Below are 20,184 nucleotides of genomic sequence, written 5' to 3' on the forward strand. Positions count from 1 at the left end.
TCTGGTTCAGATGAACTACTTTGCTAAACTTGGGGTGGATGATGAAGGGGTGTGACAACATCAGGTTGGGCTATTCTTGGTCTGCTGTGTGTGTATAGATGGGTGAATCCGATTAGATCCGACAGTCACTCAATTCGGCAGTTGAATGCCTGACTCGGAGGGCATTCATCCACCCGTCTATCAATGTAGATGATGAATTGCTAACAATTGACTGCTTCGATTACCCTTGTTGATAGATATTGAATATTATGGTCAAAAAGGTGTATATAAGTAGCTGCCCTCTCCCGTCCACTTTTCTCTTTCCTTTCCATCTCCATCATTCGGACTATCTGTGATACTCAACCACAGAACGGACCGTCAACCTATAACCCTATCTCTTATACTCGTTCCATCACAGCCTACTATATATCTGGCCTATCAACAGCCCGTTATGTTCTTCATATACTGTCATCGTGGTCCACACGTCTAGGGACCTGCGGGACAGGCAGTGAAGAGGAGTGGGATAACCAGCCTCAGTTAAGCGGGCCTATACTAGACTCAGCAACAAGGCTAGAAAGAACAAAGTATATACGACATAGCATCCTACGCACCACTCCTCCAAGAGGTAGACATCGATGTGACCAAAGAACTTCTTCCTACTCGGCTCATGTCCCATGAACAGTCGAAACTTGCTTGTACCGGGAAGAAGATAGCCAAATGACTGAACGTTCATGAGGAGTGTTGCATGAGGAAGAACTGGAGGAATTGACATAGGCACGTACAGAGCATGGGATGTCATGCTTCTTGCAATACGTGCATATACTTGTCCTGGTACACAGCCCCAGTCTATACTATGCTACGTATGTGCTGATGAAATGATAGGACACAAGCTAGCGACTCGTCACTCTGATGAAGATCATCTTCCTGTACTCACAGCTACTGGGATCTCGATTACGTGAGCTGTCGCTGTGGCTGGGCCAGTGAAATACAACTGCCAAGCACAGTTGGACAAAAGGGGAGGATGAAGTCTGGGTCTTGATCAAATGCCCCAGGAAACCACCCTATATATAACTCTGATGAAGATGCACAGCCCGTACCACATCGAGGAGTCGTCAGGACAGACAGTGGCTCGATACCAGATCCTGACAATATTAATTCCCGTCTTTACGCGGCGTCGAATGGACCCATATAATCCCTTCGCTGTGGTCTCTACCAGGCATACTAGGAGGAAGATCCTCTTGTTCCCTATATACAATCGTTCATAATAATGACCAGGATACGCATCTCATCCTATTACTCAATGTGGAGGCTTTTCTAGACTACTTCCCATCATCATGGAGGCTTGTCTGGCATCGGAACAACGACCTACGTTTCCTTCCATCAGCAATTTCCCGATGATGCGGCTGCCTTCATGCAGCACCTCTGGTAAAACAGCATCGCCTCCAAACATGCCAGCCGTCTGGATTCCCATTCGAAAACAGCAACTACCTGCTTGCTTTCAGTTATACCTCGAAATGGTGGATCGAAAGCTTCCAATGTGGTTATACACCTCTACATAACCAGAAGCGTGTACTGCCGCTTCAAGCTATCACAAATGATGCCTTGGAGACGAATGTCAGCCCTAAATGGGACATCCAGTACTTCAACAGGCTAATCTTTCTAAGAGATCTTGGACTATCTTGTACGAGGTTCAAGCGATACCAAGAGGCTAGCTACAGTTTCAAAAGCATCCAACAAACAATATTCGGGGACAAGCATAAGTCTTCACAGTGCCACGTTCTAAATATTATTAATTCCTGCATTCAGAGGATATCGAAGTTTCAGAGGCAAAACCGTGCCTGCTCGAAGGGAGACTCAATGTTCATCACCATGAACTACACAACGAGAGAAAGTCAAATACGCATGAGGGAGAGGCTACTAGCTCACGCCATTTCAAGTTGGCTGAACCATCTTGGACAAAAATTCAACGGTCCCCAAAGGTCTTCCGAGCTCAATTGTACTGACCAGAGCCCAAACAGATGCGTTGCCACCAAAGACCACCCATACAGTCTATACCAGACCCTCAGCCGGGGGCCTCCAGAAGATCAGCAAGGTCTCCACTATCATCCGGTTTATATTATCAATACTACCGAGTCAAATGATATGTCTACACAACTAATCGAGGTTACACTGATCGCCATAAAGCTAAAGTCGACCAGGCGGGATTCCCCGTGTCAGCGGATAACCCCGAAGGAGTCACCAGGAGAAACCCGCCATTTACCCTCGCCAAGTGGAACATCCCGAGATGCAGCCTGACTACCACAATTAGACAACGGGATAACCCGGCATGAGGGTCAATCTAGTCCCTCCGTCTTGCCTTATAAGTAGAGGATTCGCGGGCCATCCTCTCCACCTGAGGGCACATCCAGGAATCAGTGGGACGTCCCTGCCTCGCAACATGTCGGGGTCGCGGGCTCGGCGCAAGCTCAGTGTATAGCCCTGGACTTGTCGAGGTTAGGTGGAAATGTGAAGCTTCATCGGGGTCTTAAGCCGGAAAGAGAGAGAGATTCTGTTAATCACACAAGTCCCTGTATACACTCGGAAGACTGAAGGGTCATGTTGAGCCTTGGAGATAGTGACTACCCTCTCAAAATGTGGCTCTTGTGTAATACTGCAGGAGAAAGCTGCCCTTAATTGCACCGATGATGAGCAAATCGTTAATGTTGCTCTTGTGGAATTTCTGAGTACATTGACGAGATCCTACTTGATGCATTGGCCCCGGAAAGGAAATATGGGAACCCTAATCTTCTGGTTCTGTTTCAAATATGAAGCAATCGACCTATTGGTGCCCTACAAATAGTACTTCTAACTAGACAGAGCGCCTGTGGAAGAGTTGTACTAAAGGAAAATTGTCTACCTGACTAACAACTCCCAAGTGGAATCCGCTGTTGAATAAAGCGATGACAAGAGCCATGGATGAAACTTCACGATTGCCCGATGTTTCACGCCCATACTCTGCACGATGGATACCTATCCCACTAATATGTTAACTCGATTTTACCCGTCCACTGCGGATATTATCGCATCCAAGTGGAATCCAGTCCGCACCGGTTGTTCTGACCGTGACGATCACTCCCAAGGACACATACGTCTCCTGAGGTCCGTGACCATCTTAATGTGTACTCTCTAGGCTGAGGAATGGGACCATGTATGCCCTAATTAACCTCAATCCCGCTAAACAGACGACTGGCTTGTTTTTCATCGTCGTTGTCAGCCCAGCAATGAGCAACGAATGCGCCATGGGATTGATGCTGTTTTTATGATCTGCGCATGTCTATCATTAGCAGCAACAGAAGAGGAGAACGTATATACCATCGAAACATTCAATGGTTTGCAAGCCGCCTTGGCAAATCTACTTCCAGATAAACGCGTTACAGATAACTGGTTCTGTGGGTCTCTTTCTGATTAGGGCTGTCTGTGTCTATGACTACCAGCTTTAGTTATCAAACTCACACATGGGACGTGGACGAGGTTGATCTCATCTGAAGTATACAGCGCATATTACAGGTATCATCCATCTGGATCATGCTCAAGACATAGAAAGCCAAAGATCACATGCGCCATTCTACATAATCAACTACATTTATCTGGAGATGCGAGTTGTGTCCCTCAGAGCATCACGTCCAGCGATGCATAGGAAACGGTGTCCGGCCAGCTCACCATGGAAGTAGCTCGAAACATGTGCATAAATTCGATATCCACAAGGCACCGATCAAAGCGGATCATAAGGCACTCGCGAATCTCCAGACTGACGAGAACGACGGCGCAAGATGATTTCCATTTCGGCTCAATCACCATATCTGATATCCTATCAATTGTCGAACATCGACCACCCCTTGCTACTGGGGTACCAGCAACACGCCCGCCAACAGGGGGCAGTCTCTCTGAAGGAAGGCAACAGGGTATTCAAACCCTTCCACTCTGTGTTTGCTGCTCGTTATCTATTCATGGGCGAGCTTCGTCTTGCCCACGATAATCGTGGCCGCTGACAGAAACAATATCGTCTGGAACACCGTCATATGCTCTAATTCATTGAGACCACCAGATATGAGCAACTTGTCTACTATATATACCGCGAGCTAAAGTTATGTCTTCTATTTTTCATGCCCAAGGACTCGATCTCACCCTAGGTGACTTCCGGACATCATCCTCAACATACGGCAAGCGCCAGTTATCGAGTTGTTATGAGAATCTGGCAATTCGACTCATTGCTCCGCGCTGTTTCTTCACTATCGAGATATTACCAGCCGTTTACCACTCACCAATTGATTGGTAACTCTTCAGCTAGGTATACTCAGAATGTGGGCTAAACTGCATGGCGGGTAACTGAGGCATTGCCTGGCGGCCCTGTTATTCTCCCTAGTAAAGGCGGAGTACTCGACAGTTTATACAGTGCACTTTATGCCAAAGGCCCGACTCTTCGAAACATGAACATGACCAGAACCAGCATTTCAAGCTATCGACTGTGTTCTCGAAGAGACCCGAACAGGCTTCGATTTCCGGAAAGTCGGAATCAAGCGACGACGAAACCGGTCTGTGGGCCGCAAATACATCGCTTTTCGTCTCAATCGTCTTGCCTCACACTTCCCTAATCAAAGCGGCTCAAGGAGGTAGTCTATTGATGGCGCTCGGTACGAGTATGATATTATCTACTGACTCCCGCTGTACAATCTGCCTCCTAAGCGACTACTACCTTTGCGCCATGCGTCGGCGGTTCTGCCATGGTCATCTTTTGAGACGGTGTCTCTGTCTCCAACTGACTGCTCATGCAGACTGTATACCCACAGTCACGGTATGTGCATGTGAATGCCCCGGTCGTGAACGTGCCCACGACCTCATCGGCGCAGGGTTGGACAACGCGGACGGGTTGAAACACCATTCAACGGGCATCGAGGATTGAACAAGGATGTATCTAGTTGCTGTCCTGTCCTCTGAACATTTAGTGTCTGGACGAAGTCACCAGCAGATGCGATCGAAAAAGTGAACATGCACCACCACAGATGTCTGTTCTATCAATTTCTTCCAAGTTGATATGACTTTCAAGAGAGTAATCGGAAATATCCAAGAAGTGTACGCTAAGCAAACGGCTTGGACTTGGATGGCCTAGGAGCAGCAGAAAGCCCAAATCATTAATAAACCGGCACTGTTGGGTGTGTACCACTACACTCACTGGTGATATGGAACGCCCCAACGAACCACCTAGATGGGTGCAAAAGATCGATTCCGTCGATCGTCCACATAAGCTTGACAATAAGGCTTAATGTGCGTGCACTAGGTGCTGTGATCGACTGGTCGCCTGTATGGTACTCGCCTGCAGTTATGGCTTTCAGGATGTCTGTCCAGGGCGCCTTTGGTTGGGCAACAGCATACCGCAGACGACGCATTCCACTATGATACTTTACAGCCACTGTGGCTCATGCACGGTACAAACCTTGCCAACTACCGCAATGCACGTGGAAGATGACCCCATGTTCTGATATGTACCGCTTGATCTATGCTAGTAGACGAGCCTGTGATCAAGCGGAAACAGGCCCTAAATCTATACTTGTCTTACTTGTGTGGGTCGTTGGTCGACTGCATGAATGTCGATGTTACCATCAGGGAATCAATGCGACTTTGATATAGGCACGCATCAACCGAAAGAATGTGGGATCTATTCCAGGCGCTACTGGCTTTGGAAGACACTTATATACAATACTACTAAAACCCGTAATCGGTCACACAAACTGAGCAACATATCGTCCAACAACAAAAACGACAAAGGAAAATGAAGAACTCATTCTCCAGCTCACTGGAAATCACAGTCATATACTATAGCTCAACTTTTCAATTAGCACTTGCTAATTATTACTACTTCTTTCTCCCAACTGTGGTGTAGAGCGAGAGGCCTTTACCCACAGATAACCCACGAAACGGCAGGCGAAGAGGCCTCTCGCCAGAACTTTAAGATGCACCATGACTACACATATATACATGAAGTCATCGTTGTCGAGGCAATACGGTTTCCGAAACATGCCACTCCGGATTGGGAGAACTGCCCTCAGACCAAAAAGCCAGAGATCCGTCATAAAGAGGAAGACTACACAAGAAAAGCACGCACACAGCGGAAAGTGGAGAGCCAACGGATGAAGTCAGAGGATACAACCACTTTCCACTATGAGAAGAGTCATCCGTCACCAACGTACCTTCGTCCCCTGCCCGAGGTGCCCTTCGGGGAATGGTCCAGAAATGATCAATCCTACATGATCTCCTTCGCAATGCTCTTTTCCTCTGCTTCTAAGTGAGGGGCTTGTCTGTCTTTCTACAATCTCTATGTTGTGGACGAATATCCAAGGATGTATATTCCAATATCATATACCTGTGTGGTTCATCGATCGATGTACCAGGAATCGTGCAGACTATGTATGGAAATGTGGTTCTTCCATCCATCACTCTGCTAAAGCAGGTACAGACCATGTACGGAATCGCTGCAGTCCCTGCTGTCATACACTATGCAACACCATGGGAAGATCGACATGAAATCTACCACCTGGTATCTTATCCATCCCACTGGGGCCTCTGGATATTCGAAACCGGACAAGACGAATGTCCCAGAGAAAGGAGAATCTTCCGTAGTACTGCCGAACTATCTTCTGTGGCTCCTCGGACCATTGGTGGGCTGCACCTACACAGTATAAACGAATGTATTCTCCGGGAGAAAATACTCTGCGGTGTGTGGATGTGATCGTGACTGCTGGCCTCAAGAGCAGGTACCTGTCTCAATGGGGCGAATGGATCGGGAGGGACATTTTGGGTGATGAAAATTTAACAAGCGGAATACTTATCTTGGGGGGTTTAGCCACATTGTCTCGCATATGAACTCTGTGTCTCGATTATCTCCCAGGTGAAGTTGTTTTCATGCTGTTTTCTGGTCTGCTTTATGGAGTATGGCCTGTCCTAGCTGGTGCTGGCTTGGTACAAAGCGTCATAATGAGATGCAATCCTGTGCCAAGGGTAATCAACCTGCACGGAAGGAACTTGAAGTATTGTGAGAGACGAAGCATACTTCTTCGTTGCCTTTTCTGGCACAGCATGACCTCACACAGGTAGTCCTGGTGTTCAAGCTCTAATACGAGATGGGGTAAGAAAGGCCTATAATCGTGCGTTGTCACGGTTGAGGAATTATGTATATACGCGGAATTGGCCACTACACGATTCCCGGCTTCCGAAAGAGGACGAGGAGGAAGAAGCTGGCGGTGGAGAACAAACAGGACGGTTTACGATACATTGCTTTCTTCTAAACCCAGGGAGATGAAAGAGCAGTTTCTCAGGCATGTCTGTCCTCCGTCAGTTCATTTTAAGGGCCCTGGAATCTTCCCATCCGGAGACTCCTAGTATATAGATAGCCACCTATAACGACTGGCAGAACGAGTCCATGGAGAGACTGGGAAGGTCCCGTTAGAGATGGGCAGTTTCATCTTCGGTTCTCAGTGCCTCCCTCCTAAGAGGACAACCAGCTCGATATGCATGGGGATCCTGTTACACTCCATGAAGGCAGTTGATAAAGCAGGAGTGTGTGAGGAAATAGCCACAGATTTTATTGTGGCTACCAATATGTAAGTCAATATGCGTGTTGATGTTGAAAGTTCATATTTACTAACTCTTTATAGGGCTGGGGCAGCGAGGAATGGCTTTCTCCATAAATACCCACTGCATATGAGAACAAAAAGCCACTGTTCTCGAACGAGGCCGTAAAGCCAATAAGCTCAGCTACAAAGATTTCGGCGCAAGCGGGAATGGCTACGCCAAAGAATATCACAAGCCTTGAAGAAAAGAGACGAAAAGAATAGATTGACGACACAGAGTCGCCATAGAGATCTCCTATATCTCCACCATCGTCGCATAGAACCACTTTTCGTTTGGGGACAGACTCAGCAGCGGTGTTTGTTTCCGCATGCATATATATACTGCCTTGGTGGTGTTTCGGCGGGATGGAACGAGATAAGCTACTGTCTTGGTACGCTGATTACCTGAAACAGTTCATCATCAGACAAATCGTCCAAGATCTATGCCCCCAACACTACTTGGTGCAGTATATCTGCTGGCAAGCACCCTTTCGAGGGGTACGACATTGGCCGTTTCTGTGTCTCGTTTATCTAGTATTATGCCGTTATCTCACCCACAAAAGCATGATAGACACTGCTGCACCAGCCATACACTGGGTTCTTGAGCCGGGGGACCCAGCCGGAGAGCCGTTTCTGACCTGCCCCTAGGTTGTCTTCCCTAGCTGGTCTCGCTTGGCTCTAGCTTCAAGCTCCTTGAGTATAAATACTCGGTGTCTTCCTTTCCTCTTCCTACCAGTCAACTACTTTCACCTATCCCCAGATAGTGACCAGAATCTTCTCCTTTACACGCGAGCTATCATGGTTCTTCTTGGACTTGACAGAAACTGGCAAAGTCGATTCACATACACACCGCTAAGCAGAATAGAGATTGGCATATATACACATCAAACACTATGGAGAGTTCATGGAATGTGGATTAAGGTCAAGGTCGATATCCAGGCAACCTGAGTATCTGGATTCAGGGGGACTTTCTCTACATTCAAGAGAATATGACCGTGATGGACACATCGAGCAAGATTGCTCTGGTGAGGGTGTAAGCAAGTCGAACAAATATTTGGCTTTATTGAAGAGGAGTTTGTGGTAAATCCCTAGAGTCATCGAGTGATCATAGTCAGAATGCTGGCCCGATCGATGGAAAAAATTATGCACATAATTTCTGGAAGTCGACTGGACATATCGGGGGTACAATCAAATACTTGAGGAAGATGGAAAGGGAGAATCTTATAACTATATGCTTCTGTTGAAAATCTAAGGATTACACGATATTGAGTGAGGATCAGGAAGAAGATAACAGAAAATCAGAGCCAAATACCAACTAAATCTTCTAAGCTTGGCCTCCTTAATTTACACTACACATTCTCAGAGATCAAAATAACATACATCATACCATTAGTAGGTAACTGTATCTATCGAATACACACAGTATAAACCGTTATCTACTAGGTAAGTTAGTTGAACGTAGGCGGCAAGCGAGTCGGCCAGCAAGCGAGTCGGCCACCTGTATCCTGTAGCCAAACTTTGTATAATCAGCTTTAACCTTATTTTCGAAACACATACTCATAAAGTAGACATATAACTTCAACTAAGGCTTATTTATAATTTAGCCGATGATGGCTAAGATATTGTAGTTCGATGAATGTTGATTAATATAGGATACAGAGGTGGCCGACTCGCTTGCCACTACCTACACTAAGTGAGTAGCAAGCGAGTCGGCCAGGTAAGCAAGTCGGCCAGGTAAGCAAGTCGGCCACCTCTAAGGAGTATATCCAAACCAAATAAGCAACCTTAGAGCTGTAGTGCTGTAGCCAAGCATTATATGGTCAGCTTTATACTATGATATTCGAAAGTAGAATTTCAAAGTATACATATAGCTTTGACTAAATTTCTAGTATTAGTTCGATAACTTGTTGTATGGGATAGAGAGGTGGCCGACTCGCTTGCCGGTGCTTTAATGTAGTCGCAAGCGAGTCGGCCAGGCAGGCAAATCGGCCACCTCTATATCCTAACTGATCCAGCATCTTTAGAGCTGTAATACTATGGCCAAACTTATGACTTTATATTTTGATTCTCAACATATGAGTTCTTGAAGTATATATGTAGCTTCAACTAAAATTTTATTATAACTGAACCAATGGTGACTGAGACATTGAGATGTATGTTAGATTAGTATAGGATAGAGGTGGCCGACTGGCTTACCTGGCCGGCCGACTCGCTTGCCATTAATTCCGCTTAGTAAGGAAGATAGAATTGATACATCAATACCGATATGAAAGTAATGTAAGTTATGTATCATGTTAGATACAAACATCGGGTAATAATACACATGTAATTCGAAACATTTCCGGCGTTAATACCATGTGGGATTTCTCTCCTCGACTCAGAGGTACATCATCGTCGTTCAACATGAAGTATATAAGAGGTGAAGTTCTATTATCCACAGATTGTAGATTAGTATATACAATATTTTATAAAATGAATTATGTATAATATAACTAAGTTACTACTATCACAATCTATATTATCCATAATAGCATAACCGTCATAGTATCCCTCCCAAGTGAACAACACTCACCAGCGTATTAACTTCCCTCTATAGCAGTCCAGCCTAACCTAACCTAACCCAACCAAACCCACAACTACCCTAACCTAACCCAAGTCCATCCTATCCACTCCACTTCCCATTCCCCCCGTAGTACATAACTCCGTAGTTAACCAGAAAGATAATAGTTCCCACATCTCCTAGTTCAGTCCAGTCCAGTCCAAGAGTCTTAGTCTCCGCCTTTCAGCCGCGCCACAAACTACCACACCCGGCATCCCCATCGAAAACTCCAGAAGAAGTTTATTCTTTCATAGCGGCTCCCCCCTTTCTTTAGTCTCCTGCTTACTACGGAGTAGTTATACCTGCCTACTCTGTAACTGACTAATTTCACGCTTGATTCTGTTTCAAGCTTAGTTCAGTGTTCGGGATTTGAATGATAAATCTTACTTGCATACTTAGATACATGTGTTGTTTAATAGTTGGGGTGTTTTATAACTAAGGCAACCAACAGAGTACTTAGTAACTTACTTTCTACAGTAGTTATACTTTAGTAAAGAAGAATCTCTGATGACGGAAAGTTCACTGAATTGACTTTTTCCACGGTAGATACTAACGAATTGTGGGGATGAAGTTTTTGTTTTGGCTTTAACTAGTTGGAAAGAAAACGGAAGCGGGTATATCGGATCGAAGATGATGGTTGCCCTACCTTCCTTGGTAGGCGACATCTTTTCTCTCCTCGCATCGTGGTATATGCTATCTTGGTTACCATCTATGGTTTGAGATCGAAAGTTAGCTTTGTAAGCATCTCGATCTATTAGTTAATTATTTGCAGATACTCGTAAAGACGTTGCCGTACCAGATCGATGGTTCCGCTGGGTAGTCAGTAGATAGAATCTGTGATAGGTAGTAAGGAACCGGTGGGGCCCGGTCTCGGTTGGGTTCGTCGGCAATCGTGGATATATCTATATACTTACTTTGTAGAGTATTTTTTTCCTTGGTCTTTTTGTCTGCGTAGGAATAGATATACGTACATTACTAATCGGATGTAGTGAATATGTCCTACAGGGGAGGATCTCCGGCTAATGTCGCGGTCCGTCAGATGGCGTGGGTGTCAGGGGTGGCGCCGTTTCAGGCATCAGAAGTTCGTAAAAAAAAAAGAGAGTCCAGCTTCGTGGAGGCCGGACTTGCGCTAGTTGACTTACTTAGCGCAATTAGTAGACCTGGCTATCAAGCTGAACTTCGTACTATCTATCGTCATGACTATCGGAGCTGCTACCCGACGCGCGCAGGGGGTAAGGGTGGCGGTGGGACTGTCAGGTACCCTACTTACTCTACCTGAAGCGGAGTTTCCTTTTAGGATAACGCGTCCACGGCTGAATAGGGGCTAAGAAGGGATGAAATGTTTGATTGGATTTCACTGTTTCTTTTCGGATGTTTTATTTCAATTGTTGTTCTGTGGTATCTTTGGCCCCTTGCGAGGAGTTCGCAGGGCTCCCTCAATAATCAAAGCCGGAACACCATTATGTGGGCCCGCGATATCTATCGCGCTCATGATTCAAGATATCGTATGATCGTTGTCTCATGCTATGAGTCTCACCAACTCCGTGCTACCGCCAGCGTGGCTAGTGTTGGGTTAAACCAGTGTGAATAGAAAAGAGAAAACAAGCCAAGTAGCAAAAGTATGCAGAAAAGAGTAAAAGGGAAAAAGAAAGAACCCCCCGAGCACCCTGGGGTAAATTATCCTCGTGAGCTGTGATGTCGTGAGATTTGGGAGGATGAGTCTCGAAGAACGTCAGGCGCTCGAGGCCCGACCATCCAGTCTTCCATGGCCAGCCATTCGCTCCAACTCCGCTCCGCCGCCTCAATCTCCGAATCCAGCGGTCCCTGTAAGGGACGGAGGAACGGAATGGTCTCGAGTGGTGGCATATCATAGTCCTTTTTAACGGCCGCCCAACCACCACTCTTCGCGGCGAAGAGGTAATTGCGCCGTTCCTGCTCGTGCAGCGGGCCAATGCCCGTGCCCCATTCATCCCCGAAGAACCCATGCAACACACCAGGGAAATCCATTCCCGTGGCCACCAGGCGGCGGATGTATGGAATCAGCGAGACGGAGGGAGGTATATTCGAGGCAGGTGAGGATGCGGATGACTGGCTAGCAGCGGGTCGTGATGGGTCGGCGTGAGAGTTGATGACAGGATTCGACTGCCATTGAAAGGGAAGACGGATGTTCAAAAAAGCGGAAAGTGCTTGAACAGCATCGCTGTGTTGCGCATGATCTAAGAAGTATCGCTGGCAGCTTTGATATCGCGGGTGCCATTGGAAGATGTCAAAGTTGTCGCCTGCAGACGCTTGGGCAAGTCCCACCATCGCAGCCGAATTGAATTGTTGGAAGTCATGCATTGGGGACCCGGACGAAGGTTTACTCGCGTTTCGAGGGTTCCTGTTTAGACAGAAGACTTAGTCACTTCCTTCACATTCGTTTGACTTTGCTGGGCGTCTTCTCTCTCCAATTGTCCCAGCGGAACAATTGAAGCCAGAGATGAGAGAAACAGTGATGGGAACCGCCCCTTAGCACAACACGGGGTAAAAATAGCAAGCGTCACCGAACCCAGATGACTGAATACATGTCAATGAGACCGTACCTGGTGGAAAATATACTCCGACCTCGACGAAGGAGAGAGACTCGATGTCGCGGGGTAGGAGTCGGGGAGGGCGATGGGGAGGAGCGAAACAGAGTCCTGATCGCAAAACCTAGTCCTCTACCCGAGTGAGATTCATTCATGGACATCTGCTAGGCGTGATCCATTTATGAGGGGAGACAGGCGCAGCTCATGACAGAGCATGGGTCGAGGCCAAGGAGGGGAAAGAGGGAGCGGGTGGAGGAAGTACTTGGAGGGGACGGAGGCTTTATAGAAAGAGAGTCCATTGAAGAGATGAGATGAAACGGGGGGGTATGTGACATACATAAATCCTCGGACCCAAGAAAAGGAAGAGGCAGTGTGAATTGAGAATGGAACGGCCGAAGGAGAAAAAAGAGTCAGATTGCGGAGCAGCGCTGGCAAGTGGACGTAAGTAGTGTTGTATATTGTTTGGGACCTGACGAGCGACTAGAACCAGAACGGGTGTACCCGATAGGGTCAACTTCTCGGTTTTGGGTTGGGCTGGACTGGAAAGAGAGAAGAAGGTGTGGTTCTCGAGAAACTGTATCATATAAATAAGAAGATTTCTGATACTTTCTTTTTTATTTTTATCTTTCTTTTTTGGCTGTTAATATTTCCTTTAATTATTATGATTTTTTTTTTCTTTCTTTCTGTCTGTTCGAATCTAATCCGGGTTGATGGGATTTTTTTTTTTAGGCCACAGCCAATAATGATTTTTTTTAGTGAGCAGCAAGCAATAAATCCCAGTACTAAACCCTCCACCCCCAAACTAGGCAGTGGTCCGTTGGGGAACAGGGCAACGCTGGTTTAGTTCTGAGCGGATTCTTACCCGTGGGAATCCATCACAGCGCAAACCCCATCATTATTATGAAGAAAGTTTAAGAGTATTAAAATTAAGTAGCAACTCAATAAAATCGAATAGACATAAGAAAAGAAAATAAATTATACAAAATGAACACGAAATCAGTGGGGAAATAAATGTATTACCTTTGTTACATACATCCAAACTGGCAAGACGGTAGATTTAATGATTCCTTTTTTTTTTTCCCCTTGCCCAAAAATAAAAAAGGCAAAACCAGGTACAGCCCATCTGAACCCGGGAAAAGGGAGGGAAGACTAGTGTAGGGAAGGGTGATGGTGGTGCCCCGTACCTTAGCACTTAGCAGCTCCGCCCTTAGCGGATGGCAAAAAGCGCTGGTCATCGCGTGTCCTTTTGGGCCAGTGGACCCGGAAAAATGCTGATAGGCCCGTCGCTCAGATCGAAGATATCCGTGCAGCTGCACAGTAAAGTCTCAAGTACATACGTTTGGACTCCTTAGGGGTGGTTGTAGTAGAGAGTAGGTAGTAAGAGTAATAGTATCCTTCAATCCGTGCCTTCGACGGCGGTCAGATCTTGAGCTGCATCGCCTTCTGAAACTGCACCCGGCTCAGTCGGGTAAGCAGTGGTATGCCGGCGGCATCCTTCACACACACACCCTGCGGTTGGAGGTCCATATAATCGGAGATAGTGTCCGGCCTGGACGATCAGGTATCATGAAGATGAATTCTACCAGGGTACTGCAGAAGGAGAAACATAAGGAAAGGGAAAGGTAAAAATAAAAAAAAAAAAAAGAATAAGAGAAAAAAGGGAAACTGTGCGAGAAGTGAGATCGTCCATCCGATCATAATCCGACCCAGTATCTTCCGCTGTATGCTGACGGTACCAGACACTCCCGGGCCCCATACGTTACCGTGGTCGGTAACCGTCATCATCATCCATGCCAAAACAGATGAACACAGTGCCCAGTCCATCGGGTTCATGATAGCCAGTCTGAATGGTGATGAGATCCGGGGACTGGGACTACCCCATCACCAATTATCCATCCTGTCAGCCATGTGTCCTTGGCACTGCCGTATTATCAAGCCGACGAACCCTTCAGCTTCAGCTTCGGCATCCCAGTTCGCATCGCCCGTCTTCGCGAAGGCTGCGGTGTAATTGGCGTTCCCAATAGTCTCGAGTGCTAGTAGTACATGCGGCGGTCAGGAACCCCTTCCCTGGACTATCAGCTGTGTGATGGTGATTGATCTTCCTTGCCTTTCTTGCCTAGAACTGCATCGAGTCCAAGTCGCCTGGCACGCCCCTCAGTGAGTTGGTGCCATCAACTGGGCCGACAGATGAAAAAGGATGAATTATTGTGCTAATGCATGTTGGAGTTTAGCGGGGTACAGCATCGACAGCTCAGTGCCATTCTGCTGGTCTATTCTGGTCTTTTCTTTTATTTATTATATGCTTGCCAAATTGTCTTCTTTGTTGACTTATGTGTTCTCGTAATCAGCACCCCAACTTCTCACTCCATGGCCTTCTTGATGGTGATTTCCGGAAGGCGCAAGCAGCTCTGCTACACTGAACCTGTAAAAGGCGCACAGATCAGTTCCAGGGATCAAAACTCCCAGTCGACAGGTAGGATGATGAGTTGGTCATCGGCCACGACTCGAATCCACCAGCTGCGTGAAAGACCTGCAGGCGCAGGACGGGTCTTCGACGTCTTCGTGGCCCCTACGACAATGACCTTGTCATCTCTCTAGTCTCGACATCCTTCATGCAAAGTTTCGGGAAGCTCGAATGATACACTCTGATGCCAAATGGGGAGAGTAAACGAAAGATGCAGAAGAAGCAGAATTTAGTCCGACCTGACCACCAATGGCAGACTTGACTCGCTGGACAGTCAGACCGAGACAGCCAGCTGACCCCCACTCATGCAGGTCAAACTCCCACAGGGCTTTGCTCGCAAGGGTATGGTAATTAATGTACTATACGGTCGGGCACTCGGTAAGGATGGGGTCCCCGATCACTGACTGACTTTCTCCTTCTCACGTCTCTCCCCAGGCTAGCTTCAAGGACCGGGGTTCCTTGATCCAACTATCACACTCAAATCGCTTTGGCGTCTTACTAGACTGCATAATCTACCCGAGCTCAGGTGGATTCAGGATATCTGTGATTAGCGAGCCTTTGCTAATCCATCACATTGTACTATTGTAGGGTCCCGCCTGGTGCCTTCCAGCTCAACTAAGCTAATGCCAAAGAATTTGCCACGCCGTGACGCCGCGGATTTCTTGACACCAGCCACAGATCCACTCACCGCAATAGCCAGGCCGTTTCTGCACCTTACTGGTGGAGCTATTGTAGTGCTGAGCCCATTGACAAGGTGGATGCTGGCGGTGATGACGTCCCGCCTTTGGCCTCTATTGATGTTTTCCCCTATTCGGCCAGCTCGCGTTCCAGCTGAGCTGATACAGGCAGAAGAATTCTACGCGACGAAGAAGAAATTACTCGATCGAATGTACCAGCTAGTATCCATGACTGAGATTTCCCGACTATGACTGCGCGCTCGATAACATAAGACTCTTTGGTAGACTAACTTGTGGGACCGATAGCAACATTTGCACGCATGTTCAGGGCATGAAACCCGGACCAGCGAAGGAGAGAAAGTCCAGATGAGCGGTGAGAAAGCAGCCTAAAACAAGCACGGTTGTTCAGACCTTGCGGCTTACGAGACGCCATGCTCAAGGTGCAGGTGATAGGCATTCTTCTTCCGGGCGGCTTTGACAGATACCTGGCGAAACAGCTGGGTCGTATCTCTGCACCGCGAACCATAAACTCACTGTGGCTTATTTGACCGGTGGCTTGTTGACCTATGTTACCGTTGGTCGATCTGAGATGGCATTTGCTTTTTCCCTTTCTAGGTCCCGATGTGCATGGCTCCAAACAGGCTAAGTGCTTACAACATCAAAGTGGTCCACTGCATTTCGTGCGCTTAGCACGCCTTACCGCACAACACATCACGGAGTCAATGCGAGATAACCGTTGACCGTGTTATATGACACCAATACCGCTGGGGGTAGGAGTCACTTACCCTGTCCATCAGTAGAGGCCGGTTCCAAAGGAAAACAATTCCGGTATTCACTGAAAACAGGAACATTCAACCGTATCCGATCCAATACGTCAATAACTTCCATTCTGGTGTATACAAAATGGTGATTGGAAGCTATGCAAGGTGAGGCTACATGAATCTCAAATACTATCTGTTCCTTCTAAAATTATTTCGAACCACCGCCGACCTATCAATGGGGCAGCATCACCAATTCCCGGAATTCACGAAGAGGATGTATGCACGAGCACGTTCATCCTATCCACTATGGCAGTTCCAGGCCGTCCAATTGGCTGCTCGATAATCTAAAGCTGCATAATGCATTGTGCTCATGTTTGACTTCGCATGCGCCTTTGCCACCAAAAATTGACCCGTCGCTCGGCCGCAACCTGAGCGGAGAGAAACTAATGGAAGTGTGACATCTCACTTGGGCAAGCAAATACGGGCTCGGAGCCGACAACCTCCAGGCAACTATTGAAGCTGGACACCATATGTAGGGGATGATCGGAGCTTACTTGGGTTATGCATGTTTCTCTTTCACACTTACCGTTTTCATACGGTGTAATTACCGTTCGGCCCTGTATCTGAAACTCTCCACTGGTCGGTCCGATTTATACTCTGAGCATCCCCTTCTCTCCTTAACGACCCTCAGGAAGGTCACTTGTCACCCTGACCGACTCAATTGGTACCTGCTTGTCCTTTGCCGACTGAGCTCATATTAACTCACATAGCATGGGGATCTTCGCCCACGATACTACCTACAGCAAGCGAAAAACTTCTGGCCAGACGGCGACCCCGACGCCACAGCGATCGACATCACAGCCACGGCATCTTTTGCCACCGTGGCGGGGCTGTTATCTCCAGCCACAGATTATTGCCACTAGTCTGCACTAGCCACAGATCTCTGCAAGGATCAAGGGTTTGCCAGCCACACTAGCTGCTGTTAGTGGTGCGGTGTTGCAGATGTTGACCGAACATTGATGCTGTCTCAAGGGCGTGGTGCTAATTCATCAAGGTGGGTGAAGTCTCCACTAGATGTTGTGGGCTGCTAGTACTAATAGTAAACAATAGTGACTTTCAGAGGCCGCTCTAGCAACCATCTGCGTCTTTCTGATCGACGTTGTGATGGACGTCAATATATTCGTCCATGCAGGTGTAATACGATGATCGTCAGAGCAAAGTCGCATCACCACCTCATGAATAGGCTTTGACAGCCTAGTCTAGTCCCGTGGTGTCCAGACTGCATAACCGAAGCGTCAATGGAAGGGGCGTTTAAGCAAGGCTCACCTTACCTGATAGGAACGTGCAATGAGCCAAGATTATCGGGCAAAGTGACGAGGGATTATTCGGTCTTTGATCACAGTCATACACGATAGATAGGTATGAAGCAGGGGAGTCTTTGTTGCAACGTAATGCTTCAACGCATTTGGACAGAAACTACTTCACTGGTGCTTCCTCGCGCATATCGGTGTCTGTTCAGCATCATGCCAATGTTCATCCCAATTTTCGATTATCCTTGGCTTCAGTGCAAAGATGGGAAAGCTTACCGCCAGCTTCATCCAGGGAATTCATAAAAAAGCCGGCGCGTACTCTCGCTTATCATGAATCGAAATCTCCTCATGCAATATGCCACCTGGGGTGATAAACGGCGTGGAAGCATCAAGCCTGCTGTATTGTTGCTAATCTCCGGTTTCCACAGCAAATCTACACGTTCGGCCTCTCTGCCTTGAATGTGGGCCATGGTGTGGAACAACCTCTGAGACAGCCTCGCGATGATATCTACTTACGCTTCTTCGACTCGAGCCAACTATATCAGACAGCCCGGACACGCCGTCCCTGTTTCTCAGGCCTTTTATCCTTTCGTTATACTCATCAGGAACCGTATGGTGAGTCATTGATATCTGGCAGCTTATACTAGTGAAGAGGAAGTCCAAAGGGACTCTCAAGAGCCGCACTTGCTGGATGATTCTCAGAACGTAGCATGTGCGTCCCTTGCTTTTCATGTTCAACCGAGGCTTCACACCGACTTACCTTTTGAGGGCTTAGGCCGGACCAAATACCGACCCGCGCCGGCAGGCCTAGGGTTTGGTATTCGGTGTGCACGGGGAACCATGAGCTTCATCCATATGTACGTTGCTTGGCTCGCTACTATCATTGGGATATTCTTAGTAATAATAGAAGCGTCAAACTTCCGGTCTCGGGTTCCACGGACTCGTCCGCTGCAGGAAGGTCGGGCGTGTCCCCGGGTCTCCGGTACCTTGGACATTTTCTGGCACCAATTGAGAGGATCTTTCTACGAGTCAGTAATCCAGTTAAGTGGCCCGTGATTGGCACACCATCATTGAGCTATTCTAAGGCGCTTACTGTAGGCTCGCCAATGAACATAGCATGATCCCCCAAAGTTCTCGCTCAGGCAGCCTTTGGGGACGATTTAGTTCATGCTCATACCGGATAAACGATTAGAAGCACTCCCCCCTCTTTCCCGAATGAGCCCATCGATACTCAATCTGAAACGAAACGGTCAATGGATCCTTGGGTCTGGCACTCCGTCCACCGCGGGAGACCAACCAACCAGGATCGATCCATATGTGACGTACTTTACACATCCCCCTTGGCACCTCACACGGCTTAAATTTGATGCTCAGCTGACCTTTGACTCCTTTTGTCGAATGTGTTGCTATCCCCGTCCCTGGCAGAAAAGGGGAAGCATCTCAAAGAGGAAGGATGATCGCCATAGACCCAGTTGTCGGTCAGTTTCAAGCACTTGCACTCTGCGGGCATGATCGTATCAGATTACTGTTCTTTCAGCGATTGGTAACATCTTCGTATGTTCGGGCTCAGACTAAGCCGATTACTAACCACATCCGATCCATCGGAAGTGCTATTGTAGATTTGGTCGGAGATCCCCGTCTCGTCTGAAAGAATCCTTCGTTCGGTTTCCTATCTGGGCTGCGGCGTGCGGTGTGTCTGCTAGATTCACCGGTTTAGCTTCCCAAGGAGAGGATGTTACGATCTCTCTTATGTCAAGTCATCCTAGTCACCGTACTTGTCATATAGGCAACTGAACAGTGCAGATGCCAGTTGAGTCAAGGCGCCGGGCTCGGAGAATTTGTCGAGTCAGGTTCTGTCATGTTGCGACGCGTCATCGAAGTCGGGGGGTCATAGCTCGCTTACATACGTATTACCAAGTATAGTGTAAGATACCTAGATCAACTATCTACACTCATGCTTTGGATGTATAGCGTACTACATGGAGCCAAGCACAATTTACCCTCTCTGCAGAAGAAAGGTATATAATCGTTTAATTTGATATAACACCATGTAGCCCTTTAATACGGCGCATACACCAAGCAATACCGAGGGTATTTCAAGATTCGATCGGGACGGAAACTGGATCTTACTAGTACTCCCGTACCGGGCGATGGGACAGTAATTCCGACGGGCGATTCTTACCC

General features: G+C 47.4%; 3 protein-coding genes across 3 annotated transcripts; 1 reads left to right on the forward strand and 2 right to left on the reverse strand.

Moving 5' to 3' along the window:
* Positions 1-331: 331 nt before the first annotated feature.
* ASPBRDRAFT_612362 (uncharacterized protein) lies at positions 332-811 on the reverse strand. Its single transcript, XM_067628290.1, has one exon. It carries the CDS (start codon positions 776-778, stop codon positions 527-529), a length of 252 nt encoding a protein of 83 aa, XP_067478663.1. The 5' UTR covers positions 779-811; the 3' UTR covers positions 332-526.
* Positions 812-11,562: 10,751 nt separating this feature from the next.
* ASPBRDRAFT_44348 (uncharacterized protein) lies at positions 11,563-12,733 on the reverse strand. The gene has a single exon (XM_067625178.1). It carries the CDS (start codon positions 12,559-12,561, stop codon positions 11,899-11,901), a length of 663 nt encoding a protein of 220 aa, XP_067478664.1. The 5' UTR covers positions 12,562-12,733; the 3' UTR covers positions 11,563-11,898.
* Positions 12,734-14,942: 2,209 nt separating this feature from the next.
* ASPBRDRAFT_612422 (uncharacterized protein) lies at positions 14,943-15,496 on the forward strand. The gene has a single exon (XM_067628291.1). It carries the CDS (start codon positions 15,006-15,008, stop codon positions 15,384-15,386), a length of 381 nt encoding a protein of 126 aa, XP_067478665.1. The 5' UTR covers positions 14,943-15,005; the 3' UTR covers positions 15,387-15,496.
* Positions 15,497-20,184: the final 4,688 nt, after the last annotated feature.

This window comes from Aspergillus brasiliensis, assembly GCF_001889945.1.
Source record: "Aspergillus brasiliensis CBS 101740 unplaced genomic scaffold ASPBRscaffold_7, whole genome shotgun sequence".
Lineage (NCBI taxonomy): Eukaryota > Fungi > Ascomycota > Eurotiomycetes > Eurotiales > Aspergillaceae > Aspergillus > Aspergillus brasiliensis.

Excerpts from the sequence above, each read along its gene's own strand:
- ASPBRDRAFT_612362 (XM_067628290.1), bottom strand. The coding sequence starts at position 778 with ATGACATCCCATGCTCTGTACGTGCCTATGTCAATTCCTCCAGTTCTT.
- ASPBRDRAFT_44348 (XM_067625178.1), bottom strand. The coding sequence starts at position 12,561 with ATGCATGACTTCCAACAATTCAATTCGGCTGCGATGGTGGGACTTGCC.
- ASPBRDRAFT_612422 (XM_067628291.1), top strand. The coding sequence starts at position 15,006 with ATGTTGGAGTTTAGCGGGGTACAGCATCGACAGCTCAGTGCCATTCTG.